At 37.9% G+C, this 24,385-nt stretch overlaps 1 protein-coding gene across 3 annotated transcripts in view; it reads right to left on the bottom strand.

Annotated features, from left to right (window-relative positions):
* The window catches only part of UNC80 (unc-80 homolog, NALCN channel complex subunit), a 207,725-nt gene that overhangs the window by 28,583 nt on the left and 154,757 nt on the right, over positions 1–24,385 (bottom strand). For all 3 annotated transcript variants that reach the window (XM_063092340.1, XM_063092339.1, XM_063092341.1), the window contains 10 exons: positions 23,979–24,080; positions 22,423–22,603; positions 21,053–21,321; positions 18,897–19,031; positions 17,426–17,564; positions 16,548–16,644; positions 9,667–9,837; positions 6,473–6,565; positions 5,080–5,115; positions 4,514–4,732 (listed from right to left, as the gene is read on the bottom strand). In XM_063092340.1, the coding sequence (XP_062948410.1) occupies positions 4,514–4,732; positions 5,080–5,115; positions 6,473–6,565; positions 9,667–9,837; positions 16,548–16,644; positions 17,426–17,564; positions 18,897–19,031; positions 21,053–21,321; positions 22,423–22,603; positions 23,979–24,080 (1,442 nt within the window). The remainder of the gene's footprint in view (positions 1–4,513; positions 4,733–5,079; positions 5,116–6,472; positions 6,566–9,666; positions 9,838–16,547; positions 16,645–17,425; positions 17,565–18,896; positions 19,032–21,052; positions 21,322–22,422; positions 22,604–23,978; positions 24,081–24,385) is intronic.

Here is a 24,385-nt window from a genome sequence, read left to right as displayed (position 1 = left end):
AACTACTCTTGTTTTACTTATACTCCCAATAGCTTCCACTTTCTCCCAGCCTGGACTATTTTGAAGTAAATATCAAGCATCATATCATTTATCCATACATATCTTAGTATGTGTCTCTAAAGTTAAGGACCTCCAAAAATTAACCAGAATACAACATGACATCTAACAATTTAAAAATAAATCTTTTTTTTAAAAAAGCAAACTATCCAGTCAATTTTCATAATTTTTAAACACTTTTTTTTTTTTTTTGGTTACAAATCAGGTACAAATAAGGCCTGTAAATTTCAGTTGGTTGATGTGTCTTTAAGTCTCTTTTAATTTGCAGATTTCCCTCTCTTGTGCTCTTTTTTGCAATTTTGTAATTTATTTACTGAAGAAATTAGCTGTAGCATTTCCCAAATTCTGGATTTTCCTGATTGAATGTCTACAGTGTCCCTTAATCTATCCTCTGTCCTCTGTCCCCATATTTATTTCAATTGGTAGTTACATCTAGGGGCTAGAACAGACTGTTTTGATTTTCTGGCAAGAGTGCTCAACAGGTGGTGTGTGCTTTCACCAGGAAGCACACAGGTCCTAGGTGTTGCTCTTTGTATAATGTTGGCTGCAGCTAGTGATCATTGCACAAATCCATTGTTTCATTAGGAGTAATACAATGATAATATTTTATCATTTCTCTTCTCACTTATTTACTATAGTGTTCTAATAAAGAGAAATTTTGATTCTTTCAAGAGAGGAGGAGATACAGGATACATGGTTGAAATGATCTACAGTGTAAACCCCCCAATTGATTTTGATAGGCAGCCTGGTTTAGGAATCACAGCCAAGCCAGTACCTCTCTCATATTTGGATTGCTCTACAAATTCCTCATCTGATTAGCTCCATGGGTTTAGAATTCACTGTTCTACAAGGCAACTCATTCTATCTTTGGAGGTCCACACTGTGAGAAGCTCTCCTCCTGTTAGGTCCCCAAATTCCTTCTAATTTCTTCCTAGTGGAGTAAGGCCAATCCGTCTTCTTTATGGCAGCCTTTATTATCAAGGAATAGTTATTGTCCCTTCATCCCCACTGTCTGCTCTCCAGACTCTACATTTACATTGTCCTGGAAATTGCGAATGAATGTGGGCATTTCAAAGAAATCATTTTAAACAGACTATACATTCTTTTGTTTAACTCTTTCTCATAAATGTGCCATGCAGAAAATAATTCTTACTTCTCAGGATATTTGTGTGACAGATAAGAGTATATCTATGTGAACATTTCTTTTCCCTTATTATTTTAAAGACAACATTGGGAAGCTTCAGAACAATGTTTAGAGCTGAATTTTAAAGTTACTTTATGGATTCCCTGAATTTATCTAATCCAGGGTTGTGGTGCAAAATAAATTTGCTTTGAGCATAAAACAAAATTGCCCTTTCATATAGCCTTTGTTGTACTATCACATGAGTAATCTCTTGGAAAAAAAAAAATTACTATGGTCTTTTCCCAATGAGAACACAAGCAATTTTCCCATTGAGAGGGAGAGGATAAGAGAGAGAAGGAGAGAGGAAGGGGGGAGAGAAGAGGAGAGGGAAAGAGAGACCCAGAGAGAGAGAATTTGCAGATCCTGCTATCCGGCTATCCTGCTGCATTGGCAGCTCTGGGTTGGGCAAATGAGGCAATAAATTGCTTTAAGGCAGAGACTCTATTTAATCAAGAATATTTTCCCTGAGAGTCTTGCAATCAGCCATATATCCTGCAAATGCAGGGGTACAGATTCCCTCAACACTGCCTCTTGGCTCTTTGGCTCAATTCAAATCCTTCCTGCAAATACCTCTTGTATCTTTTATGTCATACCATTCCTCTTTTTTTATCAACTCTTTATCTTTGGGTGACATTATCCATTATTATGACTTTAAATACCATGCTTACTTCTCAAATTTATTATTTAGTTCTGACTTCTATATATATCCAAGTGTGCTTAATTTATACAAGAAAACCTTAATTATGTTTTTTACTCAGTATACGATCAAAGCACATGGATCTGCCCCTACCCAGCAACATCATAGACTATCTCTGTTTGGCTAGAGAACATGGCAGGCCTTTCTTAATCAAAAGCTCATTGTGAGAAATTGAATTAATAGAAGGTATTTAGTCTAATTACTCCCCAGGCAGTAAAAATTTTGCCCTCTATAAATCCAGGCCATGAAATTGTGCTCTTGAATGACATTATTCGGGCTCTAGATAGGTTGCTCTTGCTGGACTGCATTCTGACGTTATGCCAGGTCTCTATATTGACAGGCATCCAGCCATGTGAAACTAGCACTTCATCTACTGCGGGGATGTTGCTGAGGACATTGTTTATCTACCACTCTTTCCTTTTAACACCAACCAGAAGACATTTCTTGTTCTTTGTATTTTAAAAAAAGTATTGTCTCACCAAAACACTCATGGTTTTTATCTTATTGATACTATGATTTTAGAATTGATCATTTTTCATTCATTGCTTTGATAACTCAGAAGCTCAAATGTATGGCTCATGAATAATGTCTAATATGACCTATCAATTTCCTCTGCTAAACTTATTATAAACATAATTATTTACCTGCTCATTTTTCACATTTTTCTGATTTCCTAATTTGTATATTATGCCCTTTTGTATCATATAATATTCTGTTTCCTCAAATCCTTTATAAAATAATAAATACATAAATATACATACGTGATTATAGTACTTGCAACATGAACTATAGTTATTTTCATATGTCTGCCTCTTGCATTGGACTATGATAATCTTGGGGACCAGAACATTATTTTAAATCCCAGTGTCTAGCACAGTATTTAAATCATTCTCCTTACCATTAGTATCTATTTGTATCCCAGATCTGTGCTAGACACTGAGTTTAAGTCACTTAAATTTTAGCTCATTTAAACTTTATTAGGTTGTGGCCTCTAGAGGGAGCTCCAGGCTCTGACTCTTTCCGTCTCTTCCCTCCACATGCCCTAAATAAAAGTGTAGATACAAACGTTGAAGTTACTGGGCAGGTTCTCTCTCTCTCTCTCTCTCTCTCTCTCTCTCTCTCTCTCTCTCTCTCTCTGTCTCTCTGTCTCTCTCTCTCTGTCTCTCTCTCTCTCTCTCACACACACACACACACACACACACACACACTCGTATTTTAAGTAATCTTTTCCTCTTCTCTCACAAAAAGTGATTTTCTGACTCTGGGAATGTGATGTTTCTCTGTTCACAGAGTTACTTAGATCAGCTGGAGATGATCAGCGGATAAGGAAGGGGAGGGAACAAATAGAGACCCGGATTGCTATGGCAACTGGACCTCAACAATCCAAACCTCCCTCCCCTTTCTTCCAAGCCTCCTGGCTAGGAGCTTAAATTCTCAGTATGAAATAAGCTCTTCTCCATTATTGCACAGTAGGGAGTGTGAACCCACGTGAAGCTCTGGAGTTCTCCAAGACCTTGCTGGGTGTGTGCCCACAACTCAAGAGAACATGACATTAGCCTGTGTTCGCTGTACACTTCTGGCCTCTCGTTTTCCTTCACTTAGTACTTTCCAAATTTTTTCAAAGGATCATTTTTAAGAAAAAAAGGCCAATAATCAGGAAATTGGTGTGTTTTGCCAAATTGCAATGTTAGGGTAGAACCTAACTCTACCTTTAGCTTTACAAATATACTAACCTTTCCAAGTGAACATTCTGTTACCAATGAAATTTTTCTTTCAAGGAATATTTATGACCCTTTACAAATGGTTATAAATCTGACCAGAAGATCCTCTGGACTCGTGTTTCTTTTAAGAAGCTGAAAACACAAGTACAGCCTTTATTATGAGTAACAAGTGAGATGGCATCTCCACAGGAAGAAAGAAATATGAGTGCAAAGAGATGTAATTCTGGGGCTTCTCTCTGGCCTACCGGGAGTAAAAAGTTTTAAATGATGACTGGCTTCATCCTGTTCAGAATTTTTACCAGGACACTTTTTTGAACTGTTGGAAGGCAACCACACACCATGAGTGTAAAGGGGATTTCAGGCCCAAGCAAAGCATGGCTAAGAGTTCAAACTGCTCACCTGCCCGCAGGGCTCATTACTGAGTCCTTAGGTAGTCAAGGGGCAGAAGGAGTCCTCCAGCAGAAAGTAGTAGAAAATCACAGAGAGGAAACATTGGATTCTTGAGAAAAATTAGAATCTGGGCAGTAAATAGTACTCGAAAGTAAGCTAGTTTTCTAAGAATTCAGGTAAAGAAATTTTCCTTTCACTCTCTTTTATTGAGGAGCAAATATATGGACTTGTCTGTCTTAACAATTTCCCCTGTCTACCCTGAGATTCTTTTTGATGGAATTAATGTACACTTTACAAGAGGGTTCTATAATATATGTATCCAGGTCACAGGAAACAAATCATCCCAAGTATTTGAAGTTTTTATCCTGGACCTACCCACTCCCCATCACCTCCAGTGAAACACACACACAGACACATGGCCCAAGCTATGTCCACACTCAAAGGCAGGGAAAGTGAGGACAGTACCTCATGTGGGACTTGACATCCAGCAGCTCCAGGGCAGTGACCCGTGGCTCCCCAGCCAGGTTCTGCAAGATCTTCAGCCTTGGCCCACAGTGCTTATAGAATTCTGTGCAAATATTCAGCAAGGACTCCCGGGGTCTTCTGAACTCTTCCCGCGCAATTCGTTCATCTAGTTCCTCTCGGGGAAGGCCTTGCCCTTCCTCCAGTAAGTGAAGGTTTTCCCTGGGAAATTAGAAAAGATTAGCTGGGGTCTGAAAAGGTGTGCATGTGGCAACTGTGAGAGGAGGGTATCACACTGAAACAAAATAGAAGATTCCTAATGAGTTCATGAATCAGGAGGGTGAGGCCAAGGAAAACCTCATCTGAAGAATAAAGAAAGTTTATCAGCCTAGAGGAGATTGTCATTACCAATTCTCATGGCTTTGCATTAGCCACTTACTGAGGATTTAAACAGAAATAGTATGTCATGCCTCAATGAAATGAAATCTAACAGAACCATAACCCAGCTCAAAAGGCAATCATCTTAATGGATCAGATCTGATATAAAATTAGCAGAAGTCTGTCTGTACCTGATGAAGTGCAGTTTGGCCCCTTGTTCCTGGTACCTGTGGGTCAGAAAAACAGTCTGCATAACTATCCTAGCAAGAACAGGATCCCTTTGCTGGGGCTTCTTACAGACTTTCTTGTATGAAAAGCCCTGGAAGCTATACATTTTGATTGGTTCACAAATATACACGGTAATCCTGAAATATCAAAGTTTTATTTTTCATTTGGCTGCCACCTATGCTGGAATTACAGCTACTATAAGAGCCGTTTCACCGCCATATCATTTGTGTAAGACAAATATTATAAAAATGCATACAAACTAAACTCATGGAATGTAGTCAAATGAGAAAATTTTGAAAACTTTGAAATTTAAGTTATAGTTTTAACACTGTCTTAGGTGAGCACAGGAAGAAACATGGCTGACTTTCAGTCCTTAATGCTTTATAATTGATTGATAAGAAGGCTTTAGAACCCTCTTTCTCCATGCACCATTCATTTAGTAGTTGAACCTAACCCCATGGGCCTAGAGAAGCCCCTAAACATCACTTAAACTGTATCATTTTTTCTTCATACAGGATATTGAGGCATGAGTTAACCATCACACCAGGCAATTTATAATTGGTTTGGGAATGTATTTTTGTTTTATTTTTAATATGAATATATACGGTGGGCAGGGAATTAATTTTACATAAATAGTAAAGCGCACTTAAAAATATGTTTCAGAAAGAGTGGAAAATCATTTAGTTTCTCCTTATGATCTCCCTGCTAACTACTCCATGCCGGGAAAAGAGAAATTTCTCTTAAGCTGATTTTGGGTTGGCCCCATATTAAGTCTTCCTTGGAGGAGGAAGATAAACTTTTTTTGTGTGTCGGAGTATTTAGAGGTTAACACAGATAGAATGAAGCAGGCAGAGTATTAACTAGTATAGCCAGTGTCTGAGTTACACCAAAACAAGGAAAGGAGATTAAGTCAATAACCATGCATTATTTGAGGACTTAAGTCTGGATAAAATGCCTTTAGAAAATCTGGCCAGATGAAAGTGAGTTGACTCTGCATAACTGCCCTGGGAATGAGAAACCACCTCCTGATTATTATTGTTCCACTTGCCTTTTGTTGGAGGCCGATGAAGTAACACTGGAATAGTTCAAAGACCACCCAGGAGGCAGAGCTGTAGCATGCTCATGCAAACAGACCAACACGTGCCAATTTATGAAAGTGCTTTGGATTTCTCTTTGACAATTTCAAAAGAAGCCTTGGTATTTTCTTCTAACTTTAAACTCTCACCTTCTTTTCTTTTCCTTGGAGATTTTCACACTCAGTATTGACTAGTTTCAAGATTCCTTTCATTCCCATCAGCTGAAATTCAGATTGTATGAAATCACGAGACCATAGAAGAATAAGGTGCAATGAATTACCTGGTGTTTACCCCAGACGACATGGTGTGATTGGCTGTGGTGGTTCCCTTATGACCTTGGTCACACCTGCTCATCTGTGGGGCAGTCATGGGCCTATAACAATGACAGTAATCACCACAACAAAAAAACAACAGAAGTGGAAACATTTACGAAATCCTCAAGTTACTGAAGCACACATAAGTTTCAAGTTAGTTTTAGAGTCTTTAAAAAAATAGGCTGTCTAGCTTAGGGCTTTTCTGTCACACATTCTCTGTCCCTTCTGAGAGAATCTTTAAAGGGAACATTGATTCCCAGGGGGGTATAAACTCACCATGATTTAAATTTTTCCATTTCTGCATTGTGAGTTATAAACTATGACTCTTCAAACAAGATGTTTATGAAATCAAACTTCTAAGTCTGCACTGATTAAATGAGAGTTAAGAGTTCATTCTTCAATTCTACAGGCACCAGGCAGTTAGCCATTCTAGACAACAAGAGGCAGTGGTGCACACACCGCTTCGGCCACCTACCTCATAATCAACCACTCTATTTTTCTGAGAAATTATCAAAGGATGAAATAATTCTCCTAGTAAAAATTACACCTAAGGTTATCCAAGAAAGTGAGTAAATTTGTTTCTATTGTAACTCAGTAATTTAGATGCTTAATAATACCCTTGAATCATCTCATATTATATGTGCAGGGTTTACTTTAAATATTAGGTAAAATTTGCCTCCGCACTGGCATCTGAGACATAGAAAGGACAATGTTGTTTTTTTAAGCAATTCCTCTTTCAGGCTTGCTTCTGTTTTGCTCATTTTCTGTATGCTGGGTATAGCTAGAAAGTAATTAAGCTCTGAACAGTCACACCAGATTTTCTTTTCTCATGCCTTGTGGTGGTAGACAGAATTTAAAGATGGCCCCAAGACCTTTGCTCCCCGATGCTATTCCAGTTATTATGTTACATTACATGGCAAAAAGAGAGATGATCTGGGTAGGCCTAATCTAACCACACCAGCCCTTTAAAAGTAAAGGATTTTCTCTGGCCGGAGGCAAGAGATTTGAAGCATGAGAAGGATTCAAGGAACTATTGCTGGCTGGCAGACAGAAGGAACCATGTGAGGAGGAACGCAGGTGCCTTCTAGACACAGGGAGTGGCACCTTGCTCACAGCCAGCAAGGAAATGGGGCCTTGGACCTAAAGCTGCATGGAACTGATTCTGCTGAAAACCTGACTCAGTTGGAAGTGGATTCTTCCCCAGTAACTTCAGATAAGAGCTCAGACTGACCGACACACTGATTTCTGCCTTGAGAAACCCTGAGCAGAAAACCCAGCTGAACCTGCCCGGACTTCTGGCCTACAGAACTGTGAGATGGGTTTTATTTTAAGCCTCTAAGTTTGTGGTCATGTGTTATACAACAATAGAAAATTAATACACTTGTAATGTACTCACTTATGTAATACTATCTATATAACTTAAATTTCTTTTTTTTATGACATAAAGAAATTAGGAGTGTGGAAGTGAAAGGGGATTCTTATCTTCTTTTGTAAAAATAATAAAGCCAGTTTTATTGTGGGTAACTACTACCAACCAATGAAGCTCGTCTTCTGCTCCACCAAAAGAGTATTAAATGCACTCAAATATTCAAAGCCACAGAATTTCAAATGTCAGTTCTCCATCCAAACTCTTTGAGGAATTTTGGGTAAGTCAATTTTGGATAAGTTAATTGACTTATCCTTATAAATGGGAATAGAAAGGAGGAAAACGTCAACATTATATAATAAGAGGAGAAATAATTAAAGTGGCACTTGGGGAAAATTGACTGCTTTTCTCTCCTGTAGTTTTAGGAAGGGGCTAGTGATGTAACCACATGGGTACAGAAGGAAGAATGTAAGTCGTAAATTTCTCCTCAGGATGTTCTTTTTCCCAGGACTTCCACAAAACCATCAGCAAAGCACTGAGACTATTTCCTGTTGGAAGAGAAAATTGGTCATGGCTCTATGTGCCACCTCTTCTTGTTTCCTCCGTTTATCTGCAGGTGAGAGTTTCGGGGTGATAGTGTACCCAAGGCTTTGGGTTATATTCTGCTTGGCTAGGTTGGCAATGTAGCTCATGATTAGAAACTAAACATGTATTGCAGTTAGTGAGTAACAATCCCACTCACTCTCTCACTTGCTGATGCATGCTGAAAACGTCCTCCCTGGACTAAAGGACGTCAGCTGGCCCTCTTACCAACACAGCAAGATGGCGCTGGGGAGGTTGGTGCCTTTTGGTGGGAACTAAACCACAGACAGAATTTTGGGCTAAGGATGGGGCACTTTGGACACACAGCATAGCAGAATGGAATGGAGAAGCAAAGACAGAAACCCAGAAAGAAGGCTTCTCCATCTTCACCCTGGGGAAGAATGTCCCCTTCCAGGTAATTCAGATGGGAATGGAGAGGAAGAGCCAATCCTACGCACAGTGTCCTGGATCCACCTTCTCTACCCCCATTCTACCTTTTACCCCACCCAGAGCCCCATCTGTCCTTTCCCTGCCGCATAGCAGCTCAATTCCTTCTGCTTCTGCATCGGAGAATCTTGGAAAAGGACTAATTTAAACTTAGTTTAGGGCCAAACTGTGGTGCCAATTTCTCTTTCCATTCCCAAATCTCTCAGCCCTCTCTCATTATTTAGTCATGTCCCACAGAGAATCTGTTAATTCTAGCACTAGAATAACATGCTGCAGTTTATATTTATGTAGTTTCTAAAATTATAGTAAACACCACAACTCTTTACAAACAGTAAAATAATAAAAGAATGCTTAGTTGGAAAGGCAGACATTTCATGTCTCATAAAATACTATAATAGCTAATAAAAATGTGGATCACATCTTTATATTCACTAAATTGGCCCTTTTACAAAAGATTTGTTTACCATTGGGTTAAAACTCCCACAGAAGCCCAGCAAACTATAGGCAAATGTGTTTTTAGTAATTATGGTAGGAATATTATTAGTATTATTTCTTCTACTATTACTACTATTCAGAGTACTTAGCACCATTTAGCCAAATAACTTAAGGACTGTTTGTAGTTAGAAGCCATAATGGGCTGAATATGGGTAGGTATCTTTAAATATAGACTGAGTGTTAGAGATTTTTAGCCACCACACTTTATCTTCATCTGTTCAGTGGATACATATGATTTAAGGCTGTGGCTATTTCTGCCAATGGGATTACCTGGTGAGGACCTCCACACTGTATAAAAGGGCCTGTAGGGATGTCGCAAGAGCAGCTGTGGCAGCAATCTCCTCTCGGGCAGCTGGTACAGTCTCCACCTGTGATGTCTGCCTCTTTAGCTTTTGTAGGTAACATGGAACTAAAGCTTCCAAGACCATCAGCATCTGAAGACTTTAAGCAACAGAAAGAACTCCAAGTCACATTTTCCATTTTATTTCTGCTGGTTGTGTCATATTTAGGAGCATGGAAAAATGAAAAGCTTCTAGAGACATGATGAATTCCCTTCCCACCTCACCCAAATCAAGAGTGGTTAAAGCCGATGGAGATGTTGACCAATATTACTTAATTAATTAAGCACTTGCTAAAAGGTAATGAATCCTGCATGTGATCTAGTAGGAAATATTAGCCATATATACAGATGGTTGAAAGAACAACAGAATGATAATAGGTTGAGCTATAAACTCCATCTAAAGACACAGGCTTCAGAATCATCAACAGAGCTTCTGTTTAGGAAATTGGTGAGAGGAATTTCCCAGTGAAAAAAATTTTCTGAGACAGCATAAAGCCCTTTCCTAGGAGGCTGGCTTCCTAAAGCTTATCAATTATATAGCAAGAGTCTGTGGAAACAGCGATGATTGTGAGGTCTGACAATGCCTGCTCACTCAATGGGTGGGGCCCATACTCAGTTTAGCACTGGTGTGTCAGAAATGTCATCTTAAAGGGGAGATGGAAACCAAGTGGTTATTATGCAAGGTGGATTTTTCTCTTTAAAACTGTAAATGCATAACTGCGATGTAAGTCTTCTGTTGGGAGATTCCCCCAACTGAGTGTAAGTTTGTAAGTTATGGGTTCTAGAAACAATACTTATTGATTGATGTCCTGGAGAACCAGAAACCAAGATTTTTTTGATCCATTCTCCTTCCTTCAGATACCAGTAAGTTTCTGCTATGGTCTTAATCAATCTGAGTACTGGTTTCTGGTAACATAATTTTGCCTAAAATAAGTAAATAAATATAAACTAAAATAATTTCTCTAAAGGCAGGAAATAGCAATTTTCAGAAATTGATAGGTATGGAGACAGAGGTACAATACTCTTGAGTCCCTCGACTTCTTTGGCAACTTAAAAAGTGAAGCAGGAAGCCAGTTCTGCTTTCTGTAATAATTAAGTACCTTGTTGAAGATGAATTGTCTTACTAGAAAGACTGGACAAAATTGAAAAAAAAAATTATTGAAGGTACCAGACAAAAACTAAGGCCACCAGGTATCTTTTGGAGGGATCTGGACAAAAAGAAGCTTATTCAGTTCATCCAGACATGCAGCATTTTTTTTCTCCAGGCATTTGCCAATTTGTAAACTGTGTAGGTCCAAGAGGCTAAGGACAAATCCACGCAGAAGTGTCAGCTAGGAGCTGTGAAGCTAAGAAGAATTTTTAGCAGCCTCATGAAGGTGAGTAATATATACTGGAGTTCAGAACCTTCCAAGGAGGAGTTAAGTCCATAGAAGGGCTATATTTTAGGAGTGTAAAAGAATTAGAACAGCCCTTACAAAGACTGAAACCCAGCTCCAAATCAAACAAATCACAGACTGAATTAATACGATCTGCCCTACCCCAATTGCCTGTTAGGCAATAAAAATAAATCTTTCCTGGAGGAAGATGACATAAGTCAGACCCTCACAGTATTTCCACTTTTTCTTTTTTTTAATGCAGTATTCACTATTTGAAATTTACCAGTCCTGCCATAACCAAATGATCAAAATCTAAGGAAAAGAACAGATAATAGGAACAGAGCCACAAGTGCTCTAGATATCGATGTTACAGACACAGACTTTTTTTTTTTTTAAAAAAACAACTATGATTAAAATGTTGAATAAGATAGATGACAAAATCGGGAATTTCATCAAAATTTCAAAATCTATTAAAGAATCAACTGGGAATTTTTAAACCAAACACTAAAATTTTTAAAATTAAAATTTCATTATGTTTCAATGAAAAAGTAAAAATAAAAAAATAAAAACTTGAGAGATGAGTTTAACAGTGGATTAGACATAGAGAAGAGATGAATGTGAACTGGGAAAAAGTTCAGAAGAAAATATCCAGAAGGACAGGGGAAAATAATAGAAAATAAGGAAAATACAAAAAAGAGAATGAGACATATATGGTATGGTGTAAAGGAGATATATATATATATATATATATATATATGTATGTATCTGTATGTGTATATGTATATATATCCATTTCATATCAAGTCCTAAAATGAGAGGAGAGAAAAAATGGAATAGAAATAATATCTAAAGAGTTAATAGTAAAGTTTCAAGAATTCTTGAAAGCTATCAACCTTTATATTCAAGAAGCACTATGAATCACAGAAAGTATAAATACAAAGAAAATCACACTAGGCATTTCATAATCAAAACTAAAAACCCAAGATAAGGAGAAAATGTTCAATTAGCTGGAAAGAAAAACACATTAAATTTAAATGAGCAATAAGACCTAATGCTAACTTTTCAACAGATATGATGGAAGTTAGTACACAATGGGATATTTTCTTTAAATTGTTAAAAAAATTCCAACATAGACTTGTAGATCAGGAGAAATTGTGTATCCTAAAATACATATGCATACTTTGCATGTAAGAATTGGTTTATCTTGGATGACATAGAGCTGCCTAGAATAACTCTTGTACTCCTAACTTCCCTGTCTTAGTAATAAAACCCATTAGTTAAGGTATTTTTTAAAAGAGTAGAAATTACAGACAAATCTCTCTAACACAGCTGCAAAAATGCTAAAATAAATTAGCAAACCAAAATCCAGCAACACTGGAAAAAGGAAAATATGCAATATACTTCCCAATTTGGGTTTATTTTCAGGGAGGCAAGGAAGTTTGAATTTTGAAAATAAATCAGTGTAACTTATCAGACTTAGAAAATAAAGGATAAAAACATATAATCATCTCTATAGATACAGAATATTTGGTAACATTCATCATTTATTCATAAGAAAACTCATAGTAAACTAAGAATAGAAGTGGACTTCCTTAATCTTATAAAGTGCATTACAACAAAATCCTACAGCAAATATTATTCTTAGTGATAAAATATTGGAAATATACCCCCCTGCTTTGAGATCAGAAATGAGACAAGACAACGTCAGTTACATTTAGTTTTGTATTAAAGGGTTTAGCCAGTGCATTAAGGCCAGAGAAAGGAAAAACAGGTATAAGGATTAGAAAGAATGAAACACAATTGTCATGACTTGCAGATGACATGATTAAATAGAAAACACTAAGAGATCTACAGTTATAGAAATAATACTAATGCTAATTAATATTTATCAAAGTTATTAACATAAAGTCAATTATATTTTTAATACCAATAACAAAACAACTAGTAAATAAGTTTTAAAAATTAAATAACTGAGAAAATTTAAAAAGATCTAAAAAATAAAGGGATATATCATGTTCTTAATTTAGAACATTTAATATTATAAATATGTCAGTTGTACCCAAACTGATATATAGGTTCAATGCAATCCTAATTAAAAATCTCAACATATTTTTTGTGGATATTAACAAGTGGTTTCTAAAATTTAAATGGAAAGTTATAGGGCTAGTTATAATGAAGAAAAACAAAGTTGGAAGTGAATAAGGAGTCAAGAAACAAATATACAGGTAATTGATTTATAACACTGCACTTCATGGGGGAAAAGTTAGTCTTTTCCATAAATGGTGCTGGGTCTATTGTCTATTGGATATCCATATGTGCCATGGTTTAAATGTGTCCCCTCCCAAATTCAGGTGTTGCCAATATGATAGTATTAAGAGGTGGGAACTTTAAGAGGTGATTAAGCCATGAGGGCCACTCCCTTTTAAATGGGATTAGGTGTCCTTATAAAATGGCCTGAGGGAGGGAGTTGGCTCTCTCTTGTCCTTCCACCTTTCACCTTTTCACTTTTCATATGAGGATGCAATGAGAAGGACCTCACAAGATGTCAGTGCCTTGATCTTGGACTTCTGAGTCTCCAGAACTGTGAGAAATAAATTTTTGTTCTTTATAAATTATGCAGTCTCAGGTATTGATACAACAGAAATGGATGAAGACAACATGGGGAAAAATAAATCCTGACCATCACTTTACACCATACCAAAAATCAATTCCGGATGAATTGTTATTCTAAATGTAAAAGTAAAACCAATAAAGCACCTAGAAGGTAATATAAGGGGATAGATTCATAACCTTGTGTTAATCAAGATTTCTTAGCAGGACACAGAAAGCACTAAACAGTAAGGAAAAGATTGATACATTGGACTACATTAAAATAAAGAACTCTGTTCATCAAAAGAAACGTTGGATGAGTAAAATTGTAGGTCACAGAATAAGAGATGTTCAAAATATAGATAACCAGTGGTGTGCTGGAGTGGGCACACAATGGGTCCAGAAAGCCTATTGTGAACATCTCTTCCCAGCTCTGTGTTCAGTGATGTCACACTGGTATCTTCTACCCAGCCTTGGCAGGAGTATTAACACTGTGGAAATTGGCAAATGCTACCTATTACAGCCCCCTTCCTCCTAGAGAGCTTGTTGTTGAATATAAGCCAAAAATTACTTACATCCAAACTGTTTAAACAAATCCTACATATCAAATAAAACATACTAATAATATCATTTAAAAATGGGCGAAAGATTTTAATAGGCACTTTGCAAAAGTAGGTATCCAAATTCCAATAAACATCTGAAAGGCTTTCAGATCTTTTGATTGCACCAGGGAAATGGAAATTAAAACAACAATGAGGTATCACTACAACCCAGCAAAATAGCTAAAATGAAAAGATTGACAGTACCAAGTGTTGATAAGGCTATAGAGTCCTAGAAGTTACATACTGCTGGTGGGAGTGAAAATGGATCAACTTTGGAAAACTTTTCAGTAGTATCTACTAAAGTAAAACAAATGTTCCATACCCAGCATAGCATTCCCACCCATAGAAATGCATACATATGTTTGCAGAAAGACATATACAATAACATTAATTGCAGCATTATTTATAATAGCTTCAAACTGGATACAGTAGAAATGTCTGTCGACAAGAGAAGAAATAAATTGTGGCATAGTCATACAATAGAATGGTACAGATGAATGAGAAAGAACAAACTACTGTTGCACACAATTACATGGATGAATCTCATGAAATAATATTGAATAACAGAAGTCAGACATTAAAAACTACCTACTATATTATTTCATTTAAACAGAGTTGAGAAATAGAATTTGATTTATTGTGTTAGAAATCAGGAGAGTGGTGCCTCTTTCTGATTTTTTTTTCTTTCATTCTCACATAGCTTCTGTGCAATCTGATTTTTTTTTTTTTTATCTCAGTGGTAGTTACACAGATGTGATAACTTTATGAGCATTCATGAAACTGTAAAATTATGATTTTTAAACTCTTTTACATGAATGTTATACTTAAATAAAACACATTTATTTAAGAAAGAATTTAAGCATAACAGGGACTTGGTATTATAAATGGTGAAGTCCTGTAAGAATTCTACTTATTTCCATAAGAGATATCCCAGGGAGCAGCTGCTTATAAAACCCTGACTCCATCCAGGCATTAAGAAGTCCTGTGGTTTAAACTGAACAGATGGGAAATTAAAGAGGATTTAAAGAAATGTTTTAATTTAACTTAACAATATTGGATTTTGGCCTTTAACTCACAATAGCAAGGGAATTTGATTGTGAACTCTTAAGTCTTTTTGATTTCAATGTGTTTGAATTTTAACTTGAAAGAAGATTTTACGTTTTATGAGGAATTTTGTAATGGGAGATTTTTAAGTGAAGCTTTAGGATTTTCTGTGTTGCTGGCATTTTAATATTGAAGAATCCTTTTACATTTTATTATTGCAGTGTCTTAATGTTGTCACTTAATCTCAATTAGAATCTCTGATAAATCCTATTAACAACATAGCTGGACATTTGGAATGAAAAATAGAGTAAAAAGTAAATTTTAACATTCAGGTACAAAGTGGACTTGGAGTAACTTAATGCAGGATTTTGATCCTTTCTGAAAACTTTTCTGGAGCTGTGATACTGTAGGAGGAGCCGAAAAGTGAGAGCAGGACTGTCCTGATAGACTGCAGATTTGCTCTCCTGGGGCCACAGTCACACACCTCTGGTTGACCACAGGCATAAAGCTGGAAATGTTAGGAGGGAATATTTCTTACTCATTTCTCTTGTTTCCTTCTTGCAAAGAGAGTTCAGTTAATATAAATCCTGTCCCCTCTTGGCCCTTTATTTTTTCTGATCTGGGGGAGAGGAAAAGACTTATCTGAGGGGCAAATGTATAAAGATATCCTGGGCAAAATCAGCTTGGTTCCTTCCTTCTTCCTGGAAGAGCTTACCAACAGAATAGGACTCTTAATAGAGAGATGAGACTTATATATCAGACCAGAGTCAACAACCTGGAATTAGGATGACTCACTCTCCATGGGAGTCCTTTGGAGTCCCTGCACTTGGCAAAATGAAAGGCAAACATTCTTGCCCTTTGTGTGACAGGAATTTTTACTGCCCCTTAAAAGGAGTTTTCTTAAATAGTTTAAATATCTGTTGTGAAATTTTGTTTGCAACTAATTTGTATTACATGTGAGAAAAATATTTTCTAACAAGATTGAACATTTTAGCCTCTGGACAAAATTCCAAATCAGGGCATTGCAAATGAATGAATATTTACTATATTTTCCAGACTTTGCTATGACAACTTTCCTAAGCTTAGTTTTTGAAAACTTGCTTGCCAGAATGTTACAGACTGATATTATTATATTCATTCAATTTTATTTCCTTTGCCATATTTACTTATCACAAAGCACATAATAAAGTGTGCAGTTACCTTCTGAATGATTCAGGAGCATATGCCACCACAGTAACACAGAGCTTAATGGCTTCACTAATAGAGAATGTCACATCTTCATTTCCATAGCAGAAATCTGAAGGGACAAAAAGTCAAGGCACACAATCAGAGTGAATTCTGTTGGGGACTAAGAAGAACTTATCACTCTCAGCAATACCTTTCTGGTTATATCTTGTAGCCTTTTCTTTGTTAGACTTTATTCCTAAACTGTAAAAACTAACAATTTCTTCATCAAAAGGGAATGAAATTCTGTTTTCTACTTTTGAATAATGGGATGAAAAATAAAGTGCTTTTGGGTAACAGTTGTTTAAATTTCACCTAATAGAAAATGTTGAATGGCATTTGACTGGTCTACGGTAAAATATGAAGCTTTATTTTTGAGTCACCTCCAGTTCTACACATTCCATGATAAAAAGAGACCATTTTGGGGGCAGTCAAGAAAAACTAACTTACTGAAAACTGTAGTGCTAGAGCACTGGCCTACTGAGCATCAACTTTAATATAATTTTTGTGGCAGAGATTTTGTTACTCTTTAGGATCCACAAGACATTTAAGAAAAACAGAAGATAGGGCCGAGCCCGTGGCGCACTCGGGAGAGTGCGGCGCTGGGAGCGCGGCGACGCTCCCGCCGCGGGTTTGGATCCTATATAGGAATGGCCAGTGCACTCACTGGCTGAGTGCTGGTCACGAAAAAGACAAAAAAAAAAAAAAAAAAAAAAAACAGAAGATAGAAAAATGAACTTATTCCATTTACACCAGTGTTCCATTTATTTTTGCTATTTTGATTTAGTTCAAAATATATATTTTTTAACAATTACAATGAGGAAAAAGAATGTCAAGGAAAATTTTGCTTTTACCTAATGACTTAAGAGGTTTCTCAGCTTTGACTAGCTCTAAGATGTCTAATATGTCAGTGGTCTCTCCCTCCAGGGACTGCAGCAAGTCAAACAGGCACTGAGCTGACACACCTTTGCTGGGCCCATTATTGGCAGCATCCTGTACAGAGAAAAGCAATTTCAGTTTATTGACTCTCATCTCAGTACTAATATGGTTTGACCAGGAATTTCAATTTCATAAACACTATCAACAATAACAGTTACATTTATCTGGTATTCAGCTTACATAACTCTGCATCCAATGATGCTGGTCATGATTTTGGAGTGGGACCCTGACTTTTAAGTATCTATTAAATGCTAATCTTGTATAAAAGGGTTATTTGTGAAAACATAAAAACATACCCATGTGAACTGCCAGAAAAGTTCACATCAATGGTGCCCCTGGTCTAAGATGGTAGAACTAAAGGAATTTCCATAATGGATTGGTACTTCAAATATGTTTGGGGAGCAGATACATATTTTAACTGACAATTCTGGGAATTTCATAGGTCTTGCTTAATAATGTATTTCTAACATGGAGGTATTTGCCATTTTGAATCTATTTTAAATGGCTTTGATTCATTCGCTAGAACAACAAATCCTTATAAAGTTCCTATGTGTCAGGCACTGTTCTGTGCACTAAGGCTATACCAAACCAAAAAAATCAAACAACAAACAACAACTAAAACCAAACAAGCAAGCAAACATAAAAACCGGTAAAGATCTTGCTTTCAGGAGCTTAAATTCTCTTGGTGGGTGTGGTAGAGAGGCATATTAACAGAAACAAAGACATGTATAATATGTCATATGGTGGCAAGTGCTCTGAAGAAAAAGAAAAAGGGCTGAAGAGAAATGATTTAGGGTATTCATGTCTCATTGGTTGAAGAAAGAGAGCCAAGGGACTGACTATGCAAACTGACAATGCCAGGCCATGTTTAAAAACAGAACTCTGACTCACAACCTGCAGCAACCTGCCCAGAAAGCCAACCCCTTGTCTACAATAACCAGGCCAGGAAGCCAGCCTGATGTGAGTCCAGCTTGTAGGAAGTCAGACCACTAGCTCTAGTGCAAGTCAAACAATAACCCCTGTAACAACAACGGGCCTAAAATGGTCAGGACTTGATTAATAACTGACAGCTTCCCTAATTTTTGTCACTGCTTCCAACTTAGGACCAACCAGAGAAAGCCAAATATATACCCCTAACCAATTACATAAGTTGTTCCACTCCTAGTCAGCCCACATACAGCTTCCCCAGGCCAACAGTTTCCAATCGGCATACCTGTAGGTTCCCTTTTTTCCCCTATGAAGCTTTCCTACTCCTCCATCTGCCTCTGTGTCTCTGCCATAGCAAAAGTGATGGTGGCTGACTCCCTTGCTATAGCAAGCTCTGAATAGATAGCTTTGCTTTTCTTATTTGGTTTGTCTTCATTTATTTCCACTGAGCTTACTCACAGGAAATTCCAGGAGAGGCGCCACACTAGCAAACAGCTGGAGCACAAAGGGCTTCCGGTGCAGAATGTAGAACTGGTGGCAGGCGAATTCGATGGCTTGACGCAACTGGGGATTGCTTTCATAGTCTGAGTACACCTATGGGAAAATATTCAGAAATTCCTTAACAATGTATCAAAGTTATATTTGCTTTTAAAACTCAGCCATGGAAAGCATGGAGGGAAATGGCTAATTTCATAAAATGATGGAAAGGAGTGTAAAATGGCAAAGCCTCTGTCGAGAGAAATTTGGCATTTGCAATGTATTGAATTATGTCCCCCCAAAACTCACTGAGGCTTGAATTTTCCCCCCAAGTTTTATGTATGAGAAACTTAGCCCCCACTGTGACTGTTAAGAGGGTGGGAAATCCTATTATGGTAATTGAAAAGTGGAGCCTTGAAGAGGTGATTAGATTGTAGGACTGTGCAGCAGTGAATGGATTAAAAATGGTGGTCAGGGGTGTGGTTCTGAGGGTTTTAAAAGAAGAGAGAAGAAAGTCTCTCTCTCTCTGCTCTCTCTGCTTCCACCATCTTGCAATGTGAGACTCCTGGGTCACTGTCACCACCACCAGATGGACTTTGGACTTTCCAGCCTCAGAAACTATAAGCAATTAAATTTTGTTTCCTTTATAAATTACCCTGTCCCAAGTATTTTGTTATAAGCAACAGAAATGGACTAGTACAGTAATATAGACAAAAATTCTAAAAATTTAAGTATACTTTTCCCCAGGAAGTTTGTGACTAGGAATTTATCTCAAGGAAAGAACTGGACAAATGTACCAAGATGTATATACAAGAATACCTGCTGTAAAATTGTTTATAATACTGTAAAATTTGAAACAACTTAAATTATTCATAAACGGTGATTGGTTAAGTGAATTATGGTATGTGCAAACAATGGAATACTGTGCAGGCATTTATAAAGATGCTGTAAAGCTAAATGTAGCTACATAAAAAAATGTCCACAATATTCTTGGTGTTACATGAAAAAAGCAGGTTACAAACTTGAATATATGGTTTAATCCAACTTTTGTTTTTTTAAAAAAGAGAGAGTGTGTACATGTATGCGTGTGTGTGTATAGGAGAGAATATCAAGATTTTCAAGAAATGTAAATAAAGGTTATCCGGGAGGGAAGATTATGGGTGATCTTTATTTTCTCTGTAAAATTTATTTATCTTCTGAATTTTTAAGGAAATGTTATTATTATTTAAAAAAAAATTTTGGCAGCTGGCCGGTATGGGGATCTGATATCTTCTGAATTTTATAATCAGCATAACTGCTTTTGGTAATTGGTAAAAAACTCTACTTTGCACAAACATGTATTATATTCATAATTTTTATTAAAACTTCCCTGAAAATAGAGAACTAGGATAAGCCCCCAGGTCCTACCTGAATTTTACTCAGTACTCTTAAACATAGCCAGACACACATTAGACATGAGTAAATTGTTCCTGCTACATTCACTTCCTCCAATCCTTTCACAGCAAATTTAGTGGCAATGAAAATCTCTGGTCAAAGAATCTCTTGGGAGACACATCAGCTGAACACTTGCCATATTTTTCACTTAAAAGCTGTGGTTCTTGAACTTTCTAGGGGGTCAGAACCACCTGGAGGTCTTGCTAAAAACACAGATTACTGGGCCGGCCCCGTGGCTCACTCAGGAGAGTGCGGCACTGGTAGCGCTGAGGCCGCGGGTTCGGATCCTATATAGGGATGGTTGGTGCGCTCACTGGCTGAGCGTGGTGCAGACAATACTGAGCCAGGGGTTACGATCCCCTTACCGGTCAAAACAAACCAAACCAAACCACAACAACAACAAAAACACAGATTACTGGCCCCTGACCCAGAATTTCTGATTCACTAGGTCTGAGGTGGGACCCGAGAATCTGCATTTCTAACAAGTTCCCAGGTGATGCTGATGCTGCTGGTTTAGAGAAAACACTTTTGGTTTGGAGAGTGGAATACTGCGAACACTTGGAAATTTGTACGGATATTTCATTTGGAGCCTTCTGTTGTCACAAAAGAAGTCATTAAAAAGTTTCAGTATAGATGTTTTTGAACTGCTAGACATGAGAAGTGCTCAGGTTAATTTTCTGGGTAAAAGAGGCGATTCCGGGCACCTGAAGCATGGTGGGGAGAATCCACTGGTAGCCGCTGAGAGAGAAGAGGTGATTGAAGTGCACAGCGGTGTTGATGACGGTGGCAGCATACTGCCTGAGCAGGGCACTGTCTTCTGGGTGCAGGATCAGAGCCCCATTAAAAACGTTGAGGAATAGCATGATTTCATCACCCCAGGGAAACTCGCTTGGCATGCCCAGGAACATCTCCTCCAGGAGCTGGATCCACAAGCTTTTCTGAAGCGTGTCGAGGCCAAACAGTTCCTTCCCAGCTGTGAGAACATGAAGCAGCAGAGATAAAATTAGGCCCACACCAATCCTGCCAGCGTGAGGGCGATCAGACCTGAGGGTGCTGCTGTTTTCCATTTGTTCCAACTCGGGATGTGCAAATCTACTGCTGAAATGCTTTCCAGCACAACACCGCTGGCATAGCACTTCCTAGTTCTCAAAGGACTTTCATAACCACCTCTCTGAAAGAACTCTGTGGGCAAGACAGGGCAGGCATTTGCAGGATTTTGCTGCTAAATAAGCTGTAGCTTTGAGAAAAAGAAGTTATTTCAGCCAGAAAATGGCAGGGCTGGGACTAGTGCTTGGTCTTCTAATTACTGGTCAGATTAGAGCTGTTTGTTCTATTGCTCTGTAGCTTCTGGATGAGGACACTGAGGCATAGGAATAATAATTTAAGTAAATTGTCCCAAATTAATAGTTGAGTAACAGAGCAATTTTCCAAAGTGGGTCTCTTTCCATTTCTCTGTCTCTGTCTCAATCTCCCTCAGTTCAGGTATAATTTAGAGTAAAACGTACAGATCTTAAATGCAGAGTTCGGTGAGCTTTGACAGAAATACATGTTCATGTAAATAACACCCAATTAATGTATAGACAATTTTCATCACCTCAGAAAATTCCCTCCTGCCCCTTTCCAGGAGATTCATTCCCTCCCAACCCAGAGGCAACCACTGTCCTGATTTCTGTCACCCTGGATTAGCTTTGCCTCATTTTGAACTTCATATAAATACCTGTTCTTTGCTTAGTCAAGTCTCCCCTCCCCTGACTCCACACTGGCTCGTTCAACTGCTACTGATTAGTTCAGAGCAGCGGTTCTCAAAGTTGGCTGCTTGGAATAGAAGCATCAGCATCACTTGGAAACTTGTTAGAAATGCAAGTTCTTGGGCTCCGTCCTGGAACTCAGAGGGGGAGGTGGGGCCCAGCAATCTGTGTTTTAACAAGTCTTCCAGGTGATTCTAATGCACACTCAGTTTTGAGGACCACCTGCTCATGGAACTATCTGCTGATTTAAATGCTCCCCAGTTGAGAACAAAACAAGGGTGTGAGAAAAAACCCACGAGAGGACATGCTTCTTTCTCACTTGATACCTTGAGGATCACTGAAGAGTGAAAACTCAGCGTCGATAGCGCTGCGAGGGAAGGAAGGCAGTCGGAGGAGGTCTTCCTGGAGCATGGAGACGTGGGACTGTTTGTGGGCTGTGGGGATCTTCTGGGTTAGGGAGATGAGAAACAACACCCGCCCCACTTCCTCCAGCTTCCGAGTGAACACCTAGCAGAAAATGGAAGTAGGAGCAGACAAACATAAGAATCAAGAACTCTGCAATTACGCAGTGAAAAAACTGAAGTCAATCTTTAATGGCAAATCAGGCTGATCAGATAACACAGGGAGAAGTGAGAAGAGGGAGAAATGTTTTTCTCTTTACTACACAGAAAGAGCAAACAATGCTTAGTTGACTCTCCCTGCTCTGTCTGCACCACAGAGGGAAGTGTTTCTTAGGGAGTTCGTAGGCTGGAGGAGCACAAAGCAAGTACTGTCAGGACAGTTCAATATTAACCAGAGCTCATCTGTCTGGCTGTCACAATATGGAAGACTTTCTCTGACAGGAGCCAGTCAGCCAGTTCCAACTGCTTCTACCATTTCCACAGATGCCTTAAGCTGTGATGCCTTAAGCTGTTTTCAGGCAGCTCTGGGTTTGTTTCTTTTTAAAAAAAGACTAAAATGGGAACCAGGAGAAAAGCTGATGGGCCCTAGATTGGTGCCCCTTTAGGCCTGAGTTTTGCACAAAAAAATCTTACAGTTTTGCACAATCCCTCACACTTTGCAACACATTCAGTATTTTCTTCCTTTTAAATGCAATTTAGGTAGTTAATGGTAGCTATATTTTTTATTACTTAAGTTGTGTAATTCTATGCCATTCTCATTCATCTTGTGAAGATATTTTTTAAAAGTTTGATTCTAAATTAGCATCCTTGATATGTGCAGAAAAATTGAAATGATCAAATATCCTGAAATTTTGAATGCAGAATAGAGACTCTCCTTAAGCTCAAAGTCTGATTTGAGATTGGTTATGTGAACATTATTCTGCTCTTCAATCTTAAACGTAAGTACACTGCTTGATTATGTCTCTACCTGTTTTAAGAGAAGTTAGTAACATGCTCAATGTCAGATCCCTGGTCAGTGGCAGAACTGGGACCAAGTCCAATCTCTGGACCTTAGTTCAATGCTTTTTTAAAGGCCTACTACATTGATCCCTTTTACTTTTTTTCCAGCGAGTATAAACCTCTGGAATAACCTTCTAACAGCTGCATTATGTGTACTTCCAATCTTGTTTTACAAAAATGTGAAATAAAAATCCACGCTTAGAAACAAGTAGGTAAATAAATTAGAAGATTTCTATCATTTATACCCAATGACTCATCATAGCATTACTGCAAGTGCGTGTTTCTTAATACCTTCACACCGATCCAATTTATAAAACTTAATGCACTATTTTAGAGAACAATCTATTTAGCAAGGGCCATCCATTCACTCTAGGGAGAATCATAAAGGAATCACAGAATTTTAGGGTTGGCAACACATTTACAGATTATGCATCCCAACAACATGATAAAAACCAAAGAATAAAACTGAAGTGGTCAGATACCTGTTTCTGAATGAGCTCTTGTCCTTTCTCTGGATGCATATGTACGAGGTTCAGCTGTGGAGATACTGACCTCCGGAAAGGATAAATATCTCGGACATAGGTCTGTGGTGGATTATATAATGTGAAAAAAAAGGAGTTCAAATGATTAAATTTTTATTCCCATTTACTATTTCCTCAACAGTTAGACAAAGATGTTCATTTATTTTCTACTCGTTTTGTTTCTTACTACCGTTATGCTCCTAATTCCACAGAAAAGGTGAATCCCCTTCTCAGGAAAGCTACAAATCACCCAGGCTTAGCACCCTTTCCAAGTACTAAGGTGCTATGTCAGAAGCTAAGGAGGCAAAGGCAATTTATTCAACAACACTCTGGAAGAAAAAGGTCACTGTAAAGTGTTGTCATTGGTT

This window comes from Cynocephalus volans, chromosome 1, assembly GCF_027409185.1.
Source record: "Cynocephalus volans isolate mCynVol1 chromosome 1, mCynVol1.pri, whole genome shotgun sequence".
Taxonomy (NCBI): domain Eukaryota; kingdom Metazoa; phylum Chordata; class Mammalia; order Dermoptera; family Cynocephalidae; genus Cynocephalus; species Cynocephalus volans.
Note: the sequence above shows the minus strand (reverse complement) of the source record. Positions and strands in the feature narration are given on the sequence as shown.